The sequence below is a fragment of the Polypterus senegalus genome, chromosome 15, assembly GCF_016835505.1.
Source record: "Polypterus senegalus isolate Bchr_013 chromosome 15, ASM1683550v1, whole genome shotgun sequence".
NCBI lineage: Eukaryota > Metazoa > Chordata > Cladistia > Polypteriformes > Polypteridae > Polypterus > Polypterus senegalus.
In genome coordinates this window covers 26,631,990-26,656,701 of record NC_053168.1, presented here as the reverse complement: position 1 = coordinate 26,656,701, position 24,712 = coordinate 26,631,990, and the positions used below count along the sequence as shown (strand labels likewise).

At 41.0% G+C, this 24,712-nt stretch overlaps 1 protein-coding gene across 2 annotated transcripts in view; it reads left to right on the top strand.

Moving 5' to 3' along the window:
- Window positions 1-24,712, top strand: part of col22a1 (collagen, type XXII, alpha 1) — a 401,136-nt gene that overhangs the window by 328,874 nt on the left and 47,550 nt on the right. The window contains exons 50-56 of one of the 2 annotated variants that reach the window (XM_039736672.1): window positions 1,082-1,135; window positions 2,162-2,215; window positions 11,479-11,531; window positions 13,440-13,493; window positions 15,362-15,406; window positions 17,019-17,072; window positions 17,823-17,871. In XM_039736672.1, the coding sequence (XP_039592606.1) occupies window positions 1,082-1,135; window positions 2,162-2,215; window positions 11,479-11,531; window positions 13,440-13,493; window positions 15,362-15,406; window positions 17,019-17,034 (276 nt within the window). In that variant the 3' untranslated portion in view covers window positions 17,035-17,072; window positions 17,823-17,871. Of the gene's footprint in view, window positions 1-1,081; window positions 1,136-2,161; window positions 2,216-11,478; window positions 11,532-13,439; window positions 13,494-15,361; window positions 15,407-17,018; window positions 17,073-17,822; window positions 17,872-24,712 lie in introns of those variants that run through there. The other variant, XM_039736671.1, reaches the window with a different exon arrangement.

Genomic DNA, 24,712 nt, shown 5'->3' with positions numbered 1-24,712 from the left:
ACCAGAAAAAACTTAGGACTTGCCCTGCTTGGAATATCAACTAACTATGCTAAAGGTTTGAGTTTTATCCTTCTGAAGAATAATCTCAACTAGCGTTATGGCCGTAGCTGTACCGGAAGTTCTGTGTTGTTGTGATGTTACAACCACTGTCACGTACATTGTGATTTATGGTACATAAATCATAGGATGAAATAAATATATATTGTTCCAAAAAGAACTTTAAATTATAAAAACCTTCAAAAATGACATGTACTCCAACACCCACCCAGACAAAGAGAGAGGGGAAATATAGAAACTCCACATAGACAAGGAGCAGGTGTAGAATTCAAACCTGAGACAATGGATCCATTAAGGCAGCACCACTCACCACTGCACCGCAGCTCCATCCTCAGCTTCAGTTAACTCAGAAACAGAAAATATTTTGGTAGTTATAGATAAAAGTAGATAAAGTGTAAGGATTTTTTTCTTTTTTGGCAAAGTGTTAAGCAACTGTGGAGTGGTGGCTCTGAGGCTAGTGATCTGCACTGGCAATCGGAAGGTTGCTGGTTCGACTCCCATAAATGCCAGAAGGGACTCTGCTCTGTTGGGCCCTTAAGCAAGGCCCTTAACCTGCAATAGCTGAGCACTTTGAGTTGTGAGAAAAGTGCTATATAAATGCAAAGAATTATTATTATGTAGCATTAATAACAATCATAGTGACATGAAATATAAGCAATATACTCTATTCAATAATGTCACTCTTATTAATCAGATTATAAGTTAATTTATTTAATAAAGAACGTATATAAGGAATGTGTGCTTAAGAGCAAAATATTCAAAGAAATGAAATGTGGTTATGAGCCTAGGCCTACCCACTTTATTCATCAGCCCATCCTGTAGCTTTGGTTTTTACTTTTTTTTGAAAATTACCGTATATTGAATACATGTATTTTAGTACACATCTCCCTGCCTGAAGAAGAAGCCTAAGCTGCCTCAAAAGCTTGCATATTGTTATCTGTTCAGTTAGTCAATAAAAGGTGTCATTTTGCTTGACTTCTCATTAAAGTAGTGCTGTAAATACCCAGTCTTGCTTTTATTTTAGGGTGCAGATGGTCTCCCTGGACTAGCTGGCCCACCTGGAGCCCCTGGTGAGAAGGTAAGTAAATTTAACTTAATTCACTTCTATTCACTTTAAGTTAATCAAATTATTAAATATGTGTTTTTGCATATGAGCCTGGTTTGCTATAAAATAATCAGAATTACACAATATAAAAAATATACAAATAAGCACCACGCAATGTATACAAAAATTTGCCTAATTATATTCACATATAAAGGGTGGTGTTAAGTCCAAATTTTAACTGTTTTGGGCAACACATTCTTAAAAAGATCATTCTTTAGGCAAATGATGACAGTTTCATTTTGATTTAAAGACACCTGAATCTCTGATTAAGAGATTTGCTATAATGTACAGTATATTGTTTTCAAGTTAGACCTTCAACAATAGCTGTTAGGAAGGACATTGTTGTGACAATGACAGATTTTGTTTTACTAAACTCAGTTTTAGAATCAAACAAAATGTCATAAAAGTTGATAAAATAATGTCATGAAGAGTTTGTACTGAAATACAAAATTTAACAAGTGTAATTACCTCCATTACAGTGGAAGCAAGCTAAAATTCTTATTTGTGATAATATATTATTATATACATGAGGCTGACTCTGTGTGTTTAATTGGGTATTATAACCTGAAATATAGTTTATCCCACATTTGGTGTATTTAATGTAAATAATAATACATTTTTTTAAGAAAAATGTACTTTGAAATCTTTATGAATATAATCATGCAGGGAATGGGCACTAAGATGTCCAAAGATTCTCAGAAGTACACATTATTAGGGGTAAATACATTCAACAAAAGAAAGTGTGTATGATGAGCATAAGGTACAGATTTACAGTATCTGTGCTTTGCTGTAAATGATATGTTTGGTATTTTCAAAGTCAAAGATATTTCTATACACATTATTTTACTCTTTATACCCGTTGGTTAACTAAATATTAATTAGCAAAACTTAGTCAATTCATTTTTAAGAATATTGTTTTTGGAACGTATAGAAAATGAAGATTTAAAAATAACCATTGCATTTAATGTTTTTTCAATAATAACTCACATTCTTTGCTAGGGAAAAGAAGGTCTCAAGGGCATCCAGGGTCCTCCAGGTCTTCCAGGATTAATGGTACGTAAGAAAACAAGTAGACACTACTCTTAGGTTCACATTTGAGGGCTGGGGTTAAGAGAACATCCAGTAGAATTGAGCCTTCCCTTATTATCTACCAATTCTTCCCTCCCTTTCTCTTTATTTATGTATATATATATATAATCTATACTTGTATGTGATCTTAGAATTTGTTCACAGCACTCTGCACCAGCACTTAGTGAAGAGTGCAATATAAAAATAAGTTACATTTTATTCAATGGCATTATTAGTGTTGGTATCAACCAGTGTAATTAAGACCCCAAAAGATTCTTGAATGTCTTGATGAATAAAGCTGCCTAACAGAGAGTTGATCATACTGTACTTTGAACAATGCAGTGAACACACACCCAGCCATTTTATGTAGTTTGATAATACTCATAATTGGGGGCACACAGACAAACTTTTCATCAAGTGGAGGGGTGGCGTGGTAGGGTGCCCCTTTGATGATTTCCATCGGTGGACACTTGATTGTGTCACCGAGTGTTCCCTCTTGGTGATTTCAGCCGAAACTACTGCAGAAGAAATTACAGACAACCATTTGGGTATCACGCCCCATTGATGTCACCCAATGCAGTCCACACAACGCTGATTGTATTGAATTTGATCAATTTGGACCATTTCTACAATCATTCTAATGCTAAGTTGTTGATCATTTTGAATGATTTCTTTGACTATTTACACATTCCACTTGGTTTTTAATGTACGTGGCATACAGGACATTCACTGCCTTCTGCATCGTCCTTTGTACCACACATGTACATGACATGCATTCTTCCCTGTAAACCTCAATGAGCATCCAAAAACATTTCATAGCCATTTTGTTTAACTTCTCTAAAAGTTTCATACCAATACTTTGCTTTTGAACTATCATTTTTCCAGTGCACAAGAAAAACACGTTAACTTCAAATAAAGTAATACTGTGAACTAATAACGCAATGAGATTGAATCTTGTAAGTCTAGTTTATGCTTGTCTAAGAATAATGTCCTCCTTCCAGTTCCAACGTATGCAATGTGGTTCGAGCCACAGAAGCTTAGTCTCATTATTTAATAGCCATACCGTATTTAAAATGGATAGAAATTGACTCTCTTAACCAGCACAATGCCAGTGAAGCCAAAATATACAACATTTAATGATTTAGTAAATAAACAAAGGGGACTAGGAGTAGTAGTAGTATGGCTGTTTGTAGACAGGATAGTGAAACTCTTACTTGCATGTTCGACCAACATGTAGCATGTCTCCACTCTCTGACACCATGATAAACAAAAATGTTTATATAAAATCCCCAAGAAACAGATACAAAATAAGAAACCTGGAACCTTTCTGGGCCTCTCTGCACTCTTGAAACTATAGATTTGATTCTATCTGACTCTATTTCTCTCTCTCTGATTTTGCTTGTCTTCTACACACCAATTGAACCCTTGACCCTAACTATTGACTCAGTGAATCTTGAGACAGATTTAAATAACATTCCTGTAGTCACTTCCAGTGAAGCCCTGGAGTTATTTCCAGGTTTGGGAGCATCCCTACTTTTTCAACATGGAAAACAGTCTAAAAACATGGTGATAAATAACAGGTCCAATCTAAACAACTAATCTAATTAGTTTAGATTAGACTAGATTAGATTAGATAACTGCGGTGGGCTGGCGCCCCGCCCAGGGTTTGTTTCCTGCCTTGCGCCCTGTGTTGGCTGGGATTGGCTCCAGCAGACCCCTGTGGCCCTGTAGTTAAGATATAGCGGGTTGGATAATGGATGGATGGATAGACCATCAACACCATCCAACCTCTGCTCCTTAGAGACAAGCTGACTTAGATGGGAGTAGACTCACACCTAGTGGCATGGATTGTGGACTATCTTACAGAAAGAACCTCAATATGTGCGTCTTGGGAACTGCAGGTCTGACATTGTGTTCAGCAATACAGGGCGCCGCAGGGGACTGTACTCTCGGTCCTGTTCAATCTATATACATCAGACTTCCAATACAACTCGGAGTCCTGCCACGTGCAAAAGTTCGCTGATGACACTGCTATTGTGGGCTGCATCAGGAGTGGGCAGGAGGAGGAGTACAGAAAGTTAATCAAAGACTTTGTTAAATGGTGCGACTCAAACCACTTACACCTTAACACCAGCAAGACCATGGAGCTGGTGGTGGATTTTAGGAGGCCTAGGCCCCTCATGGACCCTGTGATCATCAGAGGTGACTGTGTGCAGAGGGTGCAGACCTTTAAATATCTGGGAGTGCAGCTGGATGACAAATTGGACTGGACTTCCAATACTGATGCTCTATGTAAGAAAGGTCAGAGCAGAATATACTTTCTGAGAAGGTTGGCATCCTTCAACATCTGCAGTAAGATGCTGCAAATGTTCTACCAGACGGTTGTGGCGAGTGCCCTCTTCTACGCGGTGGTGTGCTGGGGTGGCAGCATAAAGATGAAAGACGCCTCACGCCTGGACAAACTTGTTAAGAAGGCAGGCTCTATTGTAGGAGTAAAGTTGGACAGTTTAACATCTGTGGCAGAGCGACGGGCATTAAGCAAACTCCTATCAATCATGGAGAATCCACTGTATCCACTTAACAGTGTCATCTCCAGGCAGAGGAGTAGCTTCAGTGACAGACTTTTGTCACCGTCCTGCTCCACTGACAGACTGAGGAGATCGTTCCTCCCCCACACTATGCGACTCTTCAATTCCACCCGGGGGAGTAAATGCTAACATTAATTTTATTTTAATTTTTTTCATTTTTATTACTATTTAATTTAATATTGTTTCTTTGTATCAGTATGCTGCTGCTGGATTATGTGAATTTCCCCTTGGATTAATAAAGTATCTATCTATTGTCACGCACGCGCGAGTAGGAGGCCGCGGATTGATTCGACAGCACCTGGGAAACCACTCGCGCCAGGGAATGGTGGGGTATTAACTTTCTCCCTCTGCTTCCTCATAGGCAAAAGACCGCCCTGCACCATAGGCATGGATGACCGCAGTGCGATACTTCCGCCCTTCCTCCGCCATCTTGCCCTGACGCCATCCTTCCCATCCTCCCTTGCGGTCCTTCCCGACATTCCTCCACTTCCGCTCCTCCCCAATAAAATGGCGCGACGCCAGGAGTCGCGCGCTATGAACTTTTTGTTTATGATTTTGACCTGTTTTTTGTGTACAATATACGGGCCGGAAAACCCCAACCCTTGCTACTGTCTCTCTCGTCCTTTACAACTGGCGTAGTCGGCAGGATACGAGATCCCGGAATGACGGAGGGACAGGACCTGAACACCGTGCTGCAGGGAATGAACGCCCAGCTCCAGGCCCTGCAGCAAGCGCAAGCCGCTACCAACCGGGAGCTGGAGGCCACGAGGCCAGGTTAGTGGAAGCCCAACGGGCGAGACCAGACCCGCCCAGGCAGCCGCCTCCTATGGTGCCGGCGGGGCCTTCGAGGACGCCGATGCCTACCTGGGCATGTTTGAGAGGACGCCACCCGAACGAAAGTGGCAGCGGTCCGAAAGTGGGCGCCCATCTTGGCGCCATACCTAAAGGGACCGCGCTGGGCCTATTATGACCTCCCTGAGGAGGAGGCCGCTAATTACGACCTCCTCAAGCCCGAAATATTGGCCCGCTACGGCATTAGCCCGGCCAGCAGGCGGTCGAATGGCGGAACTGGGTCTTTGACCCCCGCCGCCGCCCAGGCGCTCGAAGTTCTGGGGCAAGATGGGCCGCTGGCTACGGCCAGAGAGCCCGACGGGCGGAAAGTCGCCGAGCGGGTGGCCTGTGAAGGCCTGGTCAACGCAATGCCCAGTTCCCTCGCCCAGCAGGTCCGGGCACGCTTATCAAACATGTCGGGCCTCCTCGACGCCCTGGAGCGCCAGTTGGCGGTCCTCCGACTTGGGGGTCAGAAAAGCCTGCTCGCTGGAACCGCAGGGACGGGCGGCCACCCCGAGCCCTCGACGCGCTGCAGAAGCGCCAGCCAGAGCCAAAGAGAGGCCGGGTCCGCCGCTGTTTCAAGTGTGGCGAGACCGCCACCTGCTGCCAAACTGCCCCCATCACACGCCCGAGCCTATGGACTGCAGCTGGACATCAACGGAGAGGTATTGTACCCGCCGCATCCCTTGGCGAGTCCGAATACGGGAGTGGTGTTGCTAAATGGGCACGCCGTGGTGGCTTTGTTTGATTCCGCAGCAACATTACCATTGTTGCTCGCCGCTTGTCTTACCGCAACAGTGGTTAAAGCAACATTTGTTGGTTACCTGTGTACATGGGGGACTAGGTCATATCGCTCCGCCACTGCTATCTTACCTGGAAGGGGAACCAATCCAAATGACGGTCGCTGTGTTACCTGACCCCCTTCCCAGTGATCCTGGGACAAGACTGGTCTAAAAGAATCAGCGGTAAGCCGCTCGCGCTCCCGGGCCTCGCTGGATCTTGTCATGAGGGGAAAAGGCAACCTCCCGCGCCTCCACGCCGTGCACAAGGGCAGGCCCTATGGGCGCTGGTGTCTCGGGGACCTTCCGTGGCTACGGACCTTGACCCGAAGATTCCGCCGGAGAAGGGACTAGCCAGGAACTCTCCCCGGCCCAGGCCCCAAGACCCTCTCGCGCCTGGACCATCAATTTCGTCCACGCCGCCTCCTTTAAGAGGGAGCAGTGGAATGATGACTCCCTGCGCTTTGCCCGGAACGCGATTGTTCTGCCTAACAGCTCGACAGCGGACGGATCCACACGCGGAACCCTTCTTTGTCCTTGAAAATGATCTGTTGTACCGAAAGTGGCTACCCATGAGGGCGAGGTGCGGAAGTTGTTGCTAATTCCGCGCACCTTCCGGGCGGGAGATATGCGAAGTTGGCACATGCTCACCTCCTAGCGCCACCTCGGGCCAAAAACACTGGAGAGGATTAAGCCCGCTTTTACTGGCCTGGGATCAATGAGGAGGTCCGGCGGTTCTGTCAATCCTGTCCGGAGTGCCAGACCCGCCAGATTCCTAGGAGGGACCGTGCTCCTCTAGTCCCTATTCCCCTCGTGGACATCCCCTTTGAAAGGATAGGGGTCGATTTGGTGGGACCCTGGAGCCCTCAACCCGTGGCCACAAGTATATCCTAGTCATGGTGGACTATGCCACCCGGTACCCAGAGGCGGTTCCCCTGCGCCCGCTAATACTAAAAGCATCGCGACGGGAACTGGTTAACTTGTTTTCACGCTGCGCATACCCAAGGAGGTCCTCACGGACCAGGGTACGCCCTTCACTTCGGATACGCTCAAGGAGGTGGCCAAATTACTGCAGATAAAGCACCTGAAAGCGTCAGTCTATCACCCGCAAACTGACGGGTTGGTTGAGCGATTTAACCAGACGCTTAAGCAGATGCTCCGCAAGGTAGTCAGCGCGGACGGCAGGAACTGGGACCAGCTCCTCCCGCTCGTGCTTTTTGCCTACCGGGAGGTACCCCAGGCCTCTACGGGCTTCTCCCCTTTGAATTACTATACGGGCGACAACCCCGGGAATCCTCGACATCCTAAAAGAAGGCTGGGAGGCCGAGGCTCTTCCCTCCTCTAATATTTTGAGTACGAGCAACTGCGCGACCGACTCACAAAGATCAGGCCCCTCCTAAAAGAGCACGGACTCGTGCGCGCAAGCAGCGCAGGCCCGGTGTTACAACCGCAACTCCGCCCTCAGGGAGTTCCGCCTGGGACCGAAGTTATGGTGCTCGCCCCGACCTCCCACTCGAAGCTGCTCGCCACTGGCAAGGGCCTTACGAGGTTAAGGAGAGAAAGGACTCGCCGACTATTTGGTAAAACAGCCCAACCGTCGAAAGTGAGAGGATCTATCATGTCAACCTGTTAAAGCCCTGAGAGATAGAGAGGAGCTTCCCAGCCCCGTAGGTCACTCTCCCTTTCACAAGCACAACTGCCCTTAACCTCGGCGAAGAGCTGACCCCAAGCAGCGGCAGGAGTTAGCCCAAACACTCCGAGCCATCCCCGAGGTAGTGAGCGAGTCACCCGGCCGGACCGCTGATTGAGCACCATATAGTCACGGAGCCCGGGTAATCGTCCGGGAGAGGCCCTACCGACTCCGGAGGCAAAACAGCGCAGAGGTCGAACTGGAGGTGAAACGTATGTTGACATGGACATAATTGAAGAGAGCCATAGTCCCTGGTCCAGCCCTATTGTCCTCGCCTCCAAGCCAGACGGCTCCTGGAGGTTCTGTAATGACTTTAGACGCCTGAATCAGATCTCCAAGTTCGATGCCTACCCCATGCCCCACATTGACGACCTCCTTGAGCGGCTGGGTCGGCTCGCATCTGACTACCCTTGACATGACAAAAGGGTATTGGCAAATTCCTTTAACGGCATCCGCAAAGGAGAAAACGGCCTTTAGCACCCCTAGCGGGCACTGGCAGTACAAGGTCCTCCCATTTGGGCTGCACGGGCCCGCGACCTTCCAACGCCTGGTAGATAGAGTGCTGACGCCCACCAGTCCTATAGCGCCGCTTACCTGGATGACGTTGTCATCTATTCCGCACCTGGGAGGAGCATCTACTGCAGGTCGCAGCTGTCCTCCTAACACTGGCTAAAGCCGCCTCCGCATAAACCCCGGAAGTGTTTTTGGATTAAAGGAGGCCAAATATTTAGGCTACCTCGTGGGACAAGGACAGGTGCGGCCACAGAGCTCCAAAGTGAAAGACATCTTAGAATGGCCCCGTCCGAGTACCAAGAAACAGGTGCAGGCTTTCTTGGGGCTTGCGGGTTACTACCGCCGGTTTGTTCCCCGCTTCTCCGAAAGAGCAGCACCCTTGACTGACCTGACAAAAAGGGCGCCCCTATACGTGGTGTGGACCGACAAAGCAGAACACGCGCTCAGTGACCTAAAGAAGGCCCTAACGCCGGCACCTGTGTTACGGACGCCCATTTTGGGCTCCCGCTTATTCTCCAGACCGACGCCGGACACAGGCCTGGGTGCCGTGCTGAGCCAAAGCGTCGATGGTGTCGAGCACCCTGTGATGTACCTTAGCCGGAAACTGATGGACCGGGAGACCCGGCACGCGGCAGTGGAGAGGGAGGCCTTGGCCATTAAGTGGGCAGTGACCCACCTCCGGTACTACCTGCTGGGTCGCGAGTTCGCTCTGGTGACTGATCACGCTGCACTTCAGTGGATGTCCCTGCACAAAGAGTCGAATCCGCGGGTCACCAGGTGGTTCCTGGACTTACAGCCGTATAAGTTCACTGTCACTTATCGGCGGGCACCCTTCAGGCCAATGCCGATGCCCTCTCTCGTATTCACGACCTCTCGGTTAGGTCCGCCCACCTGACGGTCCTGGGCTAAGGGGGATCGTGTCACGCACGCCAGTAGGAGGCATGGATTGATTCGACAGCACCTGGGAAACCACTCGCCAGGGAATGGTGGGGTATTAACTTTCTCCCTCTGCTTCCTCATAGGAAAAAGACCGCCCTGCACCATAGGCATGGATGACCGCAGCGCTACTTCCGCCCTTCCTCCGCCATCTTGCCCTGACGTCATCCTTCCCATCCTCCCTTGCGGTCCTTCCCGACATTCCTCCACTTCCGGCTCCTCCCCAATAAAATGGCGCGACGCCAGGAGTCGGTGTCGCTATGAACTTTTGAGTTTATGATTTTGACCTGTTTTTTTTTGTGTGTAGAATATACGGGGCCGGAAAACCCCAACACTTCATACTGTCTCTGCTCGTCCTTTACACTATCTATCTATCTATCTATCTATCTATCTATCTATCTATCTATCTATCTATCTATTATATAGTGCCTTATCTATCTATCTATCTATCTATCTATCTATCTATCTATCTATCTATCTATCTATCTATCTATCTATTAGATAAATGGATTAATCCCAAGAGGATATTTAGATGAATACAGCAGTAGAAACATAAACAAACAAGGATACAGTCTCAGGACAAATATAACTAATTAATCAGTCAATATATAAATAAATAAAGCATATTGTGCAGAAATTGTAAAATTAACTTAAAGGATATTAGCATTTAGTATGGGGAGTTGGAAGGAAGCATTAAATTACCTGGTAGCAGTGGGCAGAAAAGACCACCACAGACGCTTCTTAGCACACCGTGATAAAATGAGCCTGTGGCTAAAATTGCTCCAAGAGAGCACCTCCTGGGGAGATTTTTCATGATGGTATCCAATTTTGCCACCATCCTCATTTCCACAACAGCTTTCAGTGTGTCTAGGGTTAACTCTTTGATGGAGTAGGCTTTCCTGATAAGTTTGTTCAAGTATTGTGCATCTTTAGAGCTCAAGTTGTTTCTCCAGAAGACTACATCATAAAACAATACATTGGCTACTACTCACTGATCAAACAATTCCAGCAACTTGCTGTATAAATCAAAAGACTTAAGTCTCCTTAGGAAGTACAGTCTGTTCAGGTCCGTCTTATGTAAACCCCCAGGTACTTGTAGCTCTGCATTACATCCATGTCCTCCCCCTGAATGGAGACAGGTCGTCCACTGCCATCTTTTTTGTCTTGCTGATGTTGAGTTGCACCACAAGATGAAGGCATCCACAATCTTACTGTACTCTGACTCGTCACCACTAATAATGTGCAAGTGTTGTGTTAATCGTGTTCAATGAATGCCATTTATACATAGATTTTGTACATTTAGAAGAAGACCTTGCTGTTTTGTAATACTGTTTTTTTTTCTCTGTTTCTGAACTTTATTCTTCATGTATAATTACCTTAATAAAGGAGGGAATTTAGGCTCGGCCATCACAGTATTAAAGTATTCATGCTGCTGCTGTATACTGAAGTAAGAGTTTTGAGGTATTAAGGAAAAAGAAGTTGGTTGGCAGAGAGGAAGTGCAGCCACATAAAGAGAGATAAATGAGGAGGTCAGAGGGAAAGAACAGCCATAGGACAGTAGGCAAGTAGGAGAGCCGCTCCATAACTTAACAGAAGTAACATTGTATGCCAAAACCTGGTAGGTGCCATGTTATAACCCTCATATGTTACCTCCTTTAATGTTAAAAGTTAAATTGTCATATCACTCTTTGATTAAGGTAACTAAAATGTGGGTTCATGATAGTGGAACAACACACATTTGTGTATAAATTAATTCAAGAACCAGAATGCAGCTTATCAAACAGGACTTGAACAGAGAGGTACATTAAAGAGAGATTCGGCTGAAAACCTCATTAAAAACCTTCAAAGATTGCTTTATTCGTGTGTATTTTCCAGTGTGTGTTTAAAATTCTTTTCAATTCATTTTGACAGGGATTACATGGAAAGGAAGGAAAAGAAGGCAAGCAAGGAGAGCCTGAGAGCCGGTTAGATGTTTTTTGGGTTTTTTTTATTTGTTATGGGACATACAAACTGATGCAGGAGATTTATTTAGTTTATTATTAGTTACAACTATTTTGAATATTGCTTTCTCTTAAACTATGTTTTTGACAAAATGTGATAATTCGATTCAGTTTACACATATAACCATGCAGGAATCAACTGTTAAAATCAGGGATTCCTACTACAGTCTTGGCCACAAGTTTTGAGAGTGACACAAATATTAATTTTCACAAAGTTTGCTGCCTCAGTTTTTATGATGGCAATTTGCAGTTTACTCCAGAATGTTATGAAGAGTGATCAGATGAATTGCAATTATTTGAAAAGTCCTATTTTGCCATGAAAATGAACTTAATCCCAAAAAACCATTTCCACTGCTGTTGTGAAGAAGGCTTCAGGGTGCCCAAAAAAAGTGCAGCAAAGTCTCCTAAGGTGGATTCATGGTTCAGGATCGGGGCACCACCAGTGCTGAGCTTGTTCAGGAATAGTAGCAGGCAGGTGTGAGTGAATCTGCACGCAAAATGAGGGGAGGCGAAGACTTTTGGAGGATGGCCTGGTGTCAAGAAGGGAAGCAAAGAAGCCACTTCTCTCCAAGAAAAACATCAGGGACAGACTGTTATTCTGAACAAGGTACAGGGATTGGACTGCTGAGGCCTCCTGGGTAAAGTCATTTTCTCTGATGAATCCTGTTTGGAGCATCCAGAAAGAAAAGGTAAGCAGCACTACCATTAGTCCTGTGTCATGCCAACAGTAAAGCATCCTGAGACCATTCATGTGTGGGGTTGTTTCTCAGCCAAGGCAGTGGGCTTACTCACAATTTTGCCTAAGAACACAGCCTTGAATAAAGAATGGGACCAAAACATCCTCTGAGGTCAACTTCTCCCAACCATCCAAGAGCGGTTTGGTGGCCAACAATGCCTTTTCCAGCATGCTGGAGCACCGGGCCATAAGGCAAAAGTGATAACTAAGTGGCTCGTGAACAAAACATCGAAATTTTGGGTCCTTGGCCAGGAATCTCCCCAGACCTTAATCCTATTGAGAACTTGTGGTCAATTCTCAAGAGGTGGGTGGACAAATTCTGAGAAATTCCAAGTATTGATTATACAAGAATGGTCTGCCATCAGTCAGGATTTGGCCCAGAAGTTGATTGACAGTCTGCCAGGGCGATTTGCAGAGATCTTGAAAAAGAAAGAAGGGCCAATACTGCAAATATTGACTCTTTGCATAAACTTAATAAGCCCTTGAAACTTATGAAATGCCGTTGAATTCTACTTCAGTATACCATAGAAACATCTGACAAAAAGATCTAAAAACACTGAAGCAGCAAACTTTGTGAAAACCAATACTTGTGTCGACGACTGTATTATTAAAAATGTCCACTAGTCGTTTCCATCTCATTTTTATATCAATATATTCTGTTTGTGGGACTACAAATTAACTCCCATTCTGTCAGAAGTCAGAAATTCAGCATCTACACTCAGTAAAAACAAATGACAAAAAGTAGTATATTTAAGCAAAGAGCTCAGTTAAAAAAAGTCTCCTAATTAAAAGAAAAGTTGAAATATACTGTACATTTTCCAGGACTGCCATTAAGTACCTCTGAATTAGGCAGAAACCTGGAATTTAATAAAATACACAAACCAGCTGCTGTTTAAGAGACTGGCTAAGGCAAAACCCTATAGTCGCTGTGCATAACATCAATTAAAGTTTGTGTTGCTGTTAAATCAGGTAAATTTATCCACCGTTGAAACAAAGTGAAGGTCAAGGATAGCTTACTACTTTTATTCATGAACTCGTAGGCAGTTAACTCTCTTTTTCAGCATAATGTCTCTGTAATTTGTTGTAGCAACAGTGAAAATGTTGTTTGCGTTTATTTGTAACCTTTTTTTTTTCAGGGCAAGCAAGGAGAGATTGGCCCTCCAGGCAGAGATGGCCTCAGAGGAACTCCTGTAAGTAGCTTTGCCATTTTCCTGGGTAGTCTTGTTTCATTTCTGGTTACACCTACAAGCACTTCATTTACATGACCTTCTGACAATGCGGCTCCAATAGTACGCAAATTTTTATCATTCAGTGTCATGTACTATGGAAGAAAAGACCAGTGGCACTGCTCCTTTTGCAGTACTTAGGAAAACTGACTTGAAGCATTTTTTAATGAGTTCATTAATAATGTATAGACCGACTACAGGCAGCACTAAACAAATGCATCCTTCACATGGCCCGATTTTACTCATTTATATAATGAAGTGGAAATAAATTGAGCACTTTTCAAGGAGTTCTTCCCATGCCAATTCTATTTAATTAAATGTGGACATTTAATTTTAATAATTCAGAGAAGCTGAAAATATTGATGCTAATATATCAAAATCCAAATTAGTCTTCCAGATGTTTTATTTAACACCCCCAAATATGATCAAGTTGCTAGAGAATATGACTATTATTATATCACAACAATGTGGCAATCTAATTTTCTAAATATTGAGAAATTAAATTGGACAAGCTCGTTGGGTTCAATAACTGTTTTTTGTCACATTTGGTCCAATTATTTGAACCATTACAATATCCATTGTGTCAATTTTATGTCTGAAATTAGTAAAAGCACCCTAAACCACCTTAAATACCATTCTTTGGGATGAAACTTTGCAACTTTTCCTGCATTTCCTCAATTAACAGACAGTAAAAAAAATGTGAACAACATTTTAAAAAAATTTACCTTGCCATGTCTTTCGGGTCAGTTCTGACCCAACATTAGTAACTACTAAATTTATATGATCTTAAAAACATAAATATCAAAGTGAAGATTCAACCTTTGCTAAAAGTCATCCCATTATTTACTTTTGCTCCCATCATTAAGCCTGATGAAAACAAGGCGTAAAAATGATCTCATATAACAATTGTATGCTAGCTATTAAAAATACCAAATGGAAAGCGCAACATATAAATGTCTGTAAATGTATATAATGTTTTACCTTTTGTAACAAATCAAAGGTTTAGGGTAGCCACCCGTATAATATGCCCTGGCTGCAAGTGGGTATTTTTTTGTGAGTTGTGTTCAGGTTGAAATCCAAAACAGAACTGGTTTTAGTTTGATAAGATGACAGCTTTAAAGGCCGTGACAGGAAGTGACATCATTTTGACCGGAAATGCCGTCATCCATGGCAACACCAACACCCTATATACCCCCCAAACCTGGTTCCGGACGTGATGTCATCAATAGCGCCAGTACAGGAAGTGACGTCATTAATATCACTGGCACCTAGTGGGATTTCCCGTGGATAGTCTGTAGAGGACGGAGAGGGAAAATTAGTGCAGCTTGCCACCCCCGGGTCTGACGTGGTACTAATACTATTTAGGCCCCCTAGCTACCTCCCAATCGCACGTGTGTGACGCTTTATTTAACATTTACATTTTTCACTGTATTCCTATGCCTCGCTTCCTGGGTCCTACCTGTGTGGAGTTTGCATGTTCTCCCCAGTCCAGAGACATGCAGGTTAGGTGCATTGGCGATCCTAAATTGTCCCTAGTGTGTGCTTGGTGTGTGTGTGTGTGTGTGTGTGCGCGCCTTGCGGTGGGTTGGTGCCCTGCCCGGGGTTTGTTTCCTGCCTTGCACCCTGTGTTGGCTGGGATTGACTCCAGCAGACCCCCGTGACCCTGTAGTTAGGATACAGTGGGTTGGATAATGGATGGATGGACTGTATTCCTATTAACATGTTTCTATTTATTAAAATCTTGTTTTAAAATCTTTTCTACATTCTTTGTAAATGTTTTTAAAAGTATTTTCAAACTTTACTGTAAAAAATATTGTTTTTGATTTTGAAAGGGATTTAAAGGACACCGGGGTGAGCCAGGCAGTCCTGGTCCAAGGGTAAGTTTTTTATTACAAAGTATTGTAGTATTCTCTAAGCGTATGTGAATGTATTCTAAAAATTAATGAGACTAATACAGAACCGTTAAATTTTTTTTTTTTGTTTGCTTGTTTTGGGAATAGCAGTACTTCTCTATGTTAATATACAGTTTATACAGTGTACAAAATGCTGTTTTATAAATACAGTGAAATTAAAATCTTGCTGTTTAGTCATCTACACTTATGTAAGAATATGTATAGGCTTTTTTTGCTTATTTGAGGGGTTATTATGAAATAATGATAACTGCTGCCTTTACCTTGTGAGTTTGTGTGCACATTTTATTTAAACGAGATTCACCAAATCAAACAGCAAACGACATTGTAAAAGCAATAAAAAAATAAAACAAAATTAAATTAAACGTCTCGGCCATATCTGTGCAATTATAACAATAAATTTAAAAACATGTAATTCAAGCCTTATGTAGAGAGCACAGCATCCCAAAAATCAAGGAAAGCTCAAGGGTAGCTCACAATACTTAAGAGGGTGACTCTGTAGCCTCCCTAAAATGGAGATCATATGGCTGTGGCAGACTTTGCCTTTTTCTAGGCCTCACTGCGGCTGGCACTAAAGCTGCTCACTTGAATATGCAATGGCACTTCATACTGCTTCTAACACAGCACTGATATCAACATCCCTGGCTGGTGCAAAAGTCAGTGCTTTTACATGATTCTCAATGGCCTCTTGAAGAAATTAATTTAGTTGATTCTGTTCCTGTGTAGGGCGGCATGATGGCTCAGTGGTAGCACTTCTGCCTTGCAGTAAGGAGACCTGGGTTTGCTTCCCAGGTCCTCCCCTGGAGTTTGTATGTTCTCCCGTGTTCGCGTTGGTTTCCCCCCACAGTCCCTAGTACATTGTAAATTGTCCCTAGTGTGTGTGTGTGTGTCCTGTGGTGGGCTGGTGCCCTGCCCTTGGCTTGTTTCCTGCCTTGCTCCCTGTGTTGGCTGGGATTGGCTCCAGCAGACCCCGTGACCCTGTTTTAGGATATAGCGGGTTGGACAATGACTGACTGACTGACTGACAATTTTACAGCTGCAAAGTCGAGTATTTACTGCCCGTAAAAATTCTGTAACTTCCTTAAATAATGTAACTAAGAGCTATAAAGGAAAATATAGACTGGCCTACTTTTTACTTTTATTTTGATAAACATTTTACTATTATGCTCCTCCTTAAGTAGACAAGTGAAGAATTAGTGCTAATTTTTATTAACTTGAATCTTTATGTCTTTAGCAGTGTACATATTTTATTCAGTACTTTTGCAATGAAGAATTTTTAATTTGATTTTGTCTTAATGGTTAAGTTAACCTAAATCACTAGTTAGAACTGTTTTGTCCAAGCGTTTGCCAATATTCTTTGTATAAGTTTATACAGTATGTGTATAGATATTACAAAACATTTAAAAATTAAATATTACTGTAAATAATAACTGAATTGTTCTTTTGCAGAGTTTTGATCTTTTATAAATTATCACAATCACCTTTGTGGGTCAAGTGGTATTTTCAGTCTTTCTTAGTATTTCTGATATGTTTTTAATGTTGGAATGGTATAAGCGATTTGAATTTGTTTTTTTATTAGGGAGAACCTGGTATGATGGGTCCACCTGGAAAATCAGGATCTCCAGGAAAAGATGTAAGAAATTTATGTCACATATGTGCAAATACAGAATAAAGGTATAAACATGTTACTTTATGTTAAGGGTAGTGGGCTTAGATTGGATAAATGCAGTTTATAGCTGTTCTAAGACAGAGCCTAGCCATGGCATAAAGGGGTATGAGGCTTTTTAAATGACCCATAAATCAGGCTTCAAAATTCACTGACCAACTCAGAACTTTGATCCAAGGCTAAAAATTTCCAAATTCTACTAGCCTGTTTCAGCTTACACAGGCCTCGTAATAGAGAGCTTGCTTTTAAAGTTCAAAGATATAAAGAAATTCCCAAACTTTACAAAAATGTTTCAAAAGGAAGATGAAACATAAAAACTCTGGCTGGTACAGACAATTCCAACTGTAACCTTTATAACTAAAGAATTTCTTAATTTTTTCTTACAGAAGGATACTTGCAAAACTCAATGAACTACTGCAATCATGTCAAGGTGGCCCGCCCCTGGGGCTCCACCACAAACTACATGGAATGGCATCATATTTAAAAAGCATAACTAACAAATGATAAGCAACACTGACTAAAGCACAAGAAATATTTGGTTTTCCAATGGCTATTTGCCCCTCCTCCTAAAGATTTAGTTAGAGTATACCATAGTTAGAAAGTAATACCATACAAAGTAATAAGTTCTAAATTAGTCTGGTAACTTATAGTGACACATATGCTGTGTTGTGTGCATTTTACAGTCAGATTACAGTAACATGGCTTCATATCTTTCAGGGTGATCCTGGTGCACCGGGACAACAAGGTCTTGAGGGCCAAGAGGGGAAGAGGTGAGAGTCTAATATAAGATTTACTATACTCCTAACTTTTCACAATATATTGTTCACAGCAAAATTTGGGTTTTATATAGTAAATATTATCTAGCGTGACATATAAGCACATTTTTTGCTCTCATATTCTAGCATTTTGTAAAGGATTGTACATGATGTTTATTGATTTGGAGAAGGCTTATGATAGCGAGCCATATCAGGAGGTCTGGAGATGCTACTAGAAAAGTATGTGAGGATTTTCCAAGATATGTATGAGAGTGAGGACTCGGGTTAAAAGCAATTTTGGCTTAACAGACAATCCCAGTTAGAGTAGGTCTGCACCAGGGGATCTTCTTTAAGTCCTTACCTCTTTGATCTGATTATGGATGTTTTGAGTCATGGGATAATATACCAAACCTCCTGGTACAGGCATTTTGCTGATGACATTGTTTTGTGTAGTACCAGAGCTTTGGAAGATAGAAGGTTATATAAGATTGAGCCCAGATGCTTTGTGTATTAGCACAGGTTCTCACCAGGGATGTGTTTTTACACACATTTTGTTCTCACTTTGCACTAGTGAATGAACCTCATTTAATAAGTCCACTAAAATTGTGAAATTTGCTTATGAAATGGCAGTTGTGAGTCTCATCACTAATGATGATGATGAGATCTGCTACCGTAGAGATGTGGAGTTAAATGGTATGGTTGTAGTAATCTAGACATCAGCACCATCGACATGGTGTAAACTTCAACTCCTACCTCTCCCATTCACCATAGAAATCTAGGATCAGGCTGTGCCTATGGTAAGGCCATTGAAGTTTTAGAGACCACTTTTGCCAAAATTCTGCCTGGGACAAATACAGCTAAAAGAAACTCAACATTTCTCAATTTCTCTTAATTAACTTTTGTTCAGCTATCATGGATAGAGTTCTGCATTTTTTTTGGTCACTATCTATTTCCCTCCTGTTCAAGACCAGGCTGCAACAGGTGGATCAGATTGCCTAGAAGACTGGCTATGATCTTCTATCAATAAATGACAAGGAATGAATAGAGAAAGAAAGAACGCTGTACCCTGCATCCATTTAATCATTAGACAGCCATTGCAGAGATGGTACAGGTCCATCACCACTCAGACTACATGATATCTTTATAGCTTCTTTCCTGTGGCCATTCAAGTTGTGAACTAGACATGTCCTACACCACACAAATCATCTGCTTAAGTTACTGTCATTATTTAGATGTTTATTTTAAAATCATATCTGTGTACACATTAGTGAATATAGAAATGTCTTTTTTTTTTCAGGGTAAAAGTGGACCATCTGGCCCTGCTGGAAAAGCTGGAGCTGTAGGCCCTCCAGTAAGTAAACATAATGAAAAAAAGTTTAAAGAAAGATATTTTGCTTTTTTTTTTTTAAGTATACAGAGTATTTTTAAATATTGTCACTAGGTGACATGGAAGAGCACTGCTGCCTCCCATCCGCAGGAGTTTGCATGTTTTCTGTGGTACTCCAATACCCTCCCACCTACCAAAAACTAAATTATATGTCTGAATTTCAGTACATGAGTCAGTGTGCCCATCGCAGACTTTGCTACTGCTTGGGGCTGATGACGCCAGGTTAAACTGTGACTGGGCCAACACTGAACTGGGAAATGAATGAATAAGTCAGGATGGTGGTGATATATAAAAGATAACATCACTGATAAGATCTTTCTGTATTAAAATCCAAATTGGAACAATTTCTGAGTTGTGACTTGTTTGTAGTCATTTTTTCAATGTTCATATGAACTCTTTTAAGGATTTGCAAGCTAAAACAGCAGTTTAAGAACCATTTGCTTAGTTAGTAAGGTTAAATTGATATAACAACAACATTTATTTATATAGCACATTTTCATACAAGCATATAAGCATATGATATAAGCATTTTCCTAGTTATATTAAAATGATTGTCTATATCTTACTACCATTTTTAATGGAAGGTTCTATTATAACCCCTACAAGCTAACTTGTAAATGGAATATTTTAATTATTTCTTGTCGTTCTGAGTAGAGACTGGCTTAGGCTATGATCTGCCTTGCACTAGGCAAGGCTTAGAGGACAACGTGAACATGCTGAACATACATGTGCTTATGCAAGTACACCACAGAAAATTAACACAACCATAGAAGGCAACTGAAGTTCAACATGGAAAACTAAGATGGTAATGGAACAGAGAAGAAACCTTTTTGCCTTTTCTCTGCCATTTATTCTGAGTGTGGAGAAACTTTAGGTAACACTTTAGTTTAGGTACTGCAGAAATGCACCTTACCTACACATAAGACCTTAACAAAGTGTTCTTCCCACTTTAGGTAACATTTTAGTTTAAGTACTACAAAAGTGCATCTATTCAACATTTAATCTTGTATATCAAGAGCTTAACAAAGGGTTGTATTGGTGATAATACACTTACAAAGCATCAGCAAAGTGGTTATTTATGTGTGCATCATGGCCTACTAAAATTTGTCCTTAGGGGTTTGGTGGGTACCACACTAGTATTATATAGGCCGCCGGGGCAGCTCGGGGTTGAATCCATCATCTAAAAAAATGCAATAGTAGCTCAAAACCTTTTTTGGGACTCCATTGCCAACTTTCCCCAGACAGATGTAACTTGTAAGACTGTTACAATATATATATTTTAATGGGGGTATTTTGGGAGTGGTTTTTCCCAAAAATGTATGAAATAACAGAATATTTATACAGTGAAGAAAGACACCACGTATATTCCCAAATGAAAATAATTGGGATAGCATCTCCTTAGCTGTGGGTACTGGGTTTCCCCACTGTTAAAAGGGTAATGATGCACAAAATTTTTTTTTTAAAAACAGAAAAATGAAAAAAACATTCCAAATGGGGAAAAGGGTGTATCTTCGTCTATAGTTTTCATCAAATATTTTTTGAATACAGGTGTATCAGAAACCCAATTCCTTTTGGGACTTAAACTAACTGCCCAATTTTTCAGATCCCCTGCTCTATTTAAGCTGTGAAAAAAAATGATATGTGAAAGACAATGGTACATTTCTTTAGAGTACCACAGTACTGGTATCAAAGAATTTGCATGAGTGTATAAATAAAAGGTAAATCCTTTTGGGAAATTTCCCCTGCACAACTGGTTCGGATATATTGAATAGTCAGGGAAAAAAAATATTTTTGCTCCTGGCAAATTTTTGGGCCCGGAAATTTAGGGGTAGAAAAAGACCCAAAGTTTGTCAAAGCAAGGTTAACAGTGATGTTAAAAGGTTAAAAAGAACAAACAGCCCCCCTCAAAAAGTCTTCACAGCTGGAGCATGCCCCTGCCATTGTCCCAGCGGGAGGTCTATTTTTGTCTGTGGAAAAAGAAGAAAACTGTGGTTCCAAGGAGCAAAAAACTTTGAAAATGGAGGGGTTTGGGAGAAGTATTACTCAGAGTGTTAGCCACACTTGTGACTTTCATTTGAAAAAGGGTTTTTACTGTGTGTGGTCCCTTGGGGATACCTATTTTTTCATATCATTTCTCTTTTGTGTAGTTAACTATTATTCAAGCAGGTCCAAATTGTATTTGTAGGTTTGTTTTTGGTTTATGACTTGCCTTTGAACCCCAAATAACATTGTTTTTTTGATTTTTTGGGGCCTGTTTAGTTTTTTAACTTCCAGTTTCAAATGTTTGTCTGCCCAAGCATCTCCGGGACTTATTGTTTCCCCCAATAATCTTTAGATACCCATGTGTCTCTTTAACAAGAACCTAAAATTTTTTTTTATTTCTATTTCTTCCTTTTAAAGGAGAAAATTATCCGGGAAATATTTTTTTTCATTGAAATCCCAAATAAAAACAAATCTCTATTCAGTCAGTCATGTCTCCCTTTTATTACAGTTAGATGGGAAGGGGCTAGACCACTGAATAGCCCTTTAAGAGGGGGAATCTCATTACCCCAAATTTTTTGGCTTTTTCCCCACCCCTGCCCCCCATGGGATCTTTTTAAAAAGTTTTCCTTTTTTTTTTAAACGTTAAATGGCCTGCCCCTTTTAAATTTTGGGTTGAGTTGCCCAGTGTTTACTCTACTTTTTAGATCATTAAGATGTTCTATTTCTGCTTTTGTTGGAAAGGTTCCACAATCAAAATTTAAAAAAAAAGGGGTGCCCGTGCATCACAGCCACTGAAACCAAGACTGTGGAAAACTTCCCTTTTTAAAACTAGATCAGCTTTTTTTCTTTTTAGGGTTTTTTTAAATATGGACGGAAAACCCAACTTTTTATTGCCCCACCCCCTTGAAATTGTTTTTTCTTTGTATAAAGAAATTGGGGTGTTGTACCGTTTAGCTATTATGGATGTAGTGAGAAGTCAAACAAAATGAAAATTTTTCATCTTACCGGGAAGAAGGGGGGCCTGATTTAAATTAAAAGTGTGCAAATTAAACTTTTTATTTTAGCCAAAAAAGGTGTCATTTTGTTTGACATTTCTTTTTTTATAAGTAAACGTTATTTTTAATTGCTTTATTTTTTTTTTTTAAAATTTTCTAGTACTGCACTTTGAGGAAAAAATTTCCTTTTAATGCAAAAATAAAAAAAAAAAAATTGACTTGTTTTCTAGATCATCAGTGTACTTTTAAAATTTTTTATAATTTTTAAATAATTACAACCAAGGGCTAATTTTTAAAAATGTTTTGCCTTTTATTTTTCAGGGACCACCTGGGCCCCCACAGGTCCTGCAAAGGGCCAAGGGGGCTTGATGGAATAAAGGGGAAACCCCTTTTTAGTTATCATAAGGGAAAAATTATGAAACCTTGGGAAAAGGAATAAATTATAAAAAAATTTAAGAACAACACTGGGGATGTTTTAATATCACATATCCCAACTAATTTTTTTTTTCTATGTATTTGGTTTTTAAATTTTTTTGTGAAGATGGTTTGGACATGCTGGGTTACCCCAGAAAATTATTGGGGAAAAATGCCCTTTTTTTTAACCCTTTTCTTGGTAGCAAATTGAAGTTAAGGGTTTTCCCCTTTTTATGCTATTAGATTTTTTGGCAAAGATTACATTCTTTTTGGGTTTTTATAAAAAATTTAAAATTTCATATTTTCATTCCTTTTTTTAGTTAATTTACTTTTGTTTCATTTTTTAGCAAAGCAAATAACTAAATATTTTTTTTAGCCCCCTTTTAAAATAATGCTATAAATGAATGTTCATAAAAAGAAATTTTCCCTTTATGTCTAAAAAATTTTTAAAAAGTAATGTATCATATTTTTATATTTAAAAACCAGTAGATTTTAAGTATTGTAAAGTACCATGTATAAAAAGGGGACAATGCTAAATGAAATTTAGTCACAGAAGTTTTGATTGCTATGTTGTTGACAGGGAGTAAAACGCATCCCGGGGACCAGAGAAAAAAGGAGAAAAAGGAGAAAAGGGAATATGAAAAACTGAAAAAATTTTATGTTGTTTTGCCTCCAGTTACACCCCCTTTGAGTGACCTTTTGATTGTTTTTTTGAAAGGAAGTTTTAACATTGGAATTTAAAAGGTTTTCATTGGGAACCTTTAGGCATGGTTTTCACCCATGGATCTTCAAAACGCCCTTTTTATGCTGACATTTTGTGATAAAAAGTGATAAAAAGAAGATTTGGGAAAATTAGTAAATTAGATGAGAAAAAAGGCCAAATTTAGCCCAACAATGCCCGGGCCCGTCCCATCCACTTATTTCTTCCAAAAAAAAAAACGTTGAGTTTTTTTAAAGTCCCTAAAGTCTTAATTTCCCCCCACACTACTTTTGGGAGCTTATTCCAAGTGTTTTATCACTTTTTGTAAAAAAAACACTTTCCCCAAAGTTTGTGCGAAATTTACCCTTAACAAATTTCCCCCAAATGTGTCCAAGTGTTCTTGAAGGGAAACCCATTTTAAAATAAAATCTCAATCCACTGTTTTTAATTCCCCCCAAAAATTTGGAAAAATTCAATTTTTACCCCCTTTAAACTTCCCTTTTTCTTAAACTGTAAAGCTTTAGCTCTTTAATCTTTTCCCCATAACTCATCCCTCTGTAAACCCCGGAATCAGCCTTAGCGCCTTTTTCTCTGGACCTTTTTTAGTGCTGCTATGTCCTTTTGTAAACCTGGGGACCAAAACTGCAAACAGTACTAAATTTAGGTCTCACCAGTGTGTTATAAAGTTTTAGCAGAATTTTTAGACTTTTACCCACACGCTGTGCTATATAACCTTTAAAATTCTTTTTTTGCCTTTTTAATGGCTTCTGAACACCGTCGGAAGATGTTCTGTCTTTTTTTTTTTTAAGGAAAATAAATTTCCTATTAATTAAAAAATTTAAATTCTGGGAAATTATTTCCAATCTTGGTTTTAATGGGTTTAAAAAGGGGATGCTTTTAGTTGGTGGGGTATTTGGGAAGAATTTCAACCAACTGGTCAAGAAAATATGATCAAGAAATTTACTAAAAAATACAGAGCTCTAATTTTCAGCCCTGAACCCCCCGTTCATATTTATTGTCCCAAATCACGCTTTTGGCTTCCATACTGTAAAGCATTCAAAATACATAACCAGACCCCCTGTTCTGGTAGAACCCCCTGCCAAACCCCCTTTTTGTTGAGTTCCCCCCTTTGGGCCCTTTTACCCAGCCATCCATGATCTCAAAATCTCTCCTTTAACACTTTATTACATTTGGGGTAATTGCTTTTGTGGACCAAAATTGGGGAAAAGGGCATTTCCTATGCCCATGAACTCACATGAGCAAACTCCCTGGAGGTTTTGTGCTCACTTTTTTCATGTATATCTTTAATGCACTTTTTGGGGCTTAGGTTTCCCCGGCTATCCAGGACCAGTGGTGCTGCAGGACAAAAAAAG